The following is a 525-nucleotide window of genomic DNA, read 5'->3' on the forward strand; positions in this document are numbered from 1 at the left end:
CGACCACTGATGTGGGTGTTTCTCGCCACGCCGTACGTACCCAACTGCACACACTGTCAACGGATGGAGAGCGGATAGTTCCGCGTGGGGTGTATTCAACGGCTGCTGAATGCTTCCATTGGTCGTTTAAACCCGATAAATTGTCCTTGAAAGCCTTGTAAATACCAATGTTACCAGCTTGAAGGTAGGGTGTTAAGCCTCCCGACACAACGCACATGGCAATATCTCGCTGATGGCACTTAGCTTTAATCTTCTTGGATATATGCGCTCTCACTGAGTCCCACACAAGAGCTTTTACCGGAGAATCCAGTACAGGTGGAAATACACGGTCAATCCAGCCCGATAGCAGCTCAGAATACACCCAAAAATTGGGTTGATTAGCCACCCACACAGAGTTCACAGTAGATTTAGCGCGATTTCCTTTCTTCTCCTTCCAAATCATGAGCGGTGGAAGCTTCCGGTCACTAGCAGTCACAGCTAACACTACCGTGATCCGCATGGATGCAAACCCTGTCGAACGGAGTA

General features: G+C 49.1%; 1 protein-coding gene across 1 annotated transcript in view; it reads right to left on the bottom strand.

Annotated features, from left to right (window-relative positions):
• PHALS_01804 (DNA-binding centromere protein B (CENP-B)) overlaps positions 1–499 on the bottom strand; it is a gene marked incomplete at both ends in the record, with an annotated part of 1711 nt that extends 1212 nt beyond the window's left edge. Inside the window, one exon of the mRNA XM_024716266.1 lies at positions 55–499. Within this exon, the coding sequence (XP_024581882.1) occupies positions 55–499 (445 nt within the window). The remainder of the gene's footprint in view (positions 1–54) is intronic.
• Positions 500–525: the final 26 nt, after the last annotated feature.

The sequence above is a fragment of the Plasmopara halstedii genome (genome assembly GCF_900000015.1).
Source record: "Plasmopara halstedii genome assembly, contig: Scaffold_1594, whole genome shotgun sequence".
In the NCBI taxonomy this organism is placed as follows: Eukaryota; Oomycota; class Peronosporomycetes; order Peronosporales; family Peronosporaceae; genus Plasmopara; species Plasmopara halstedii.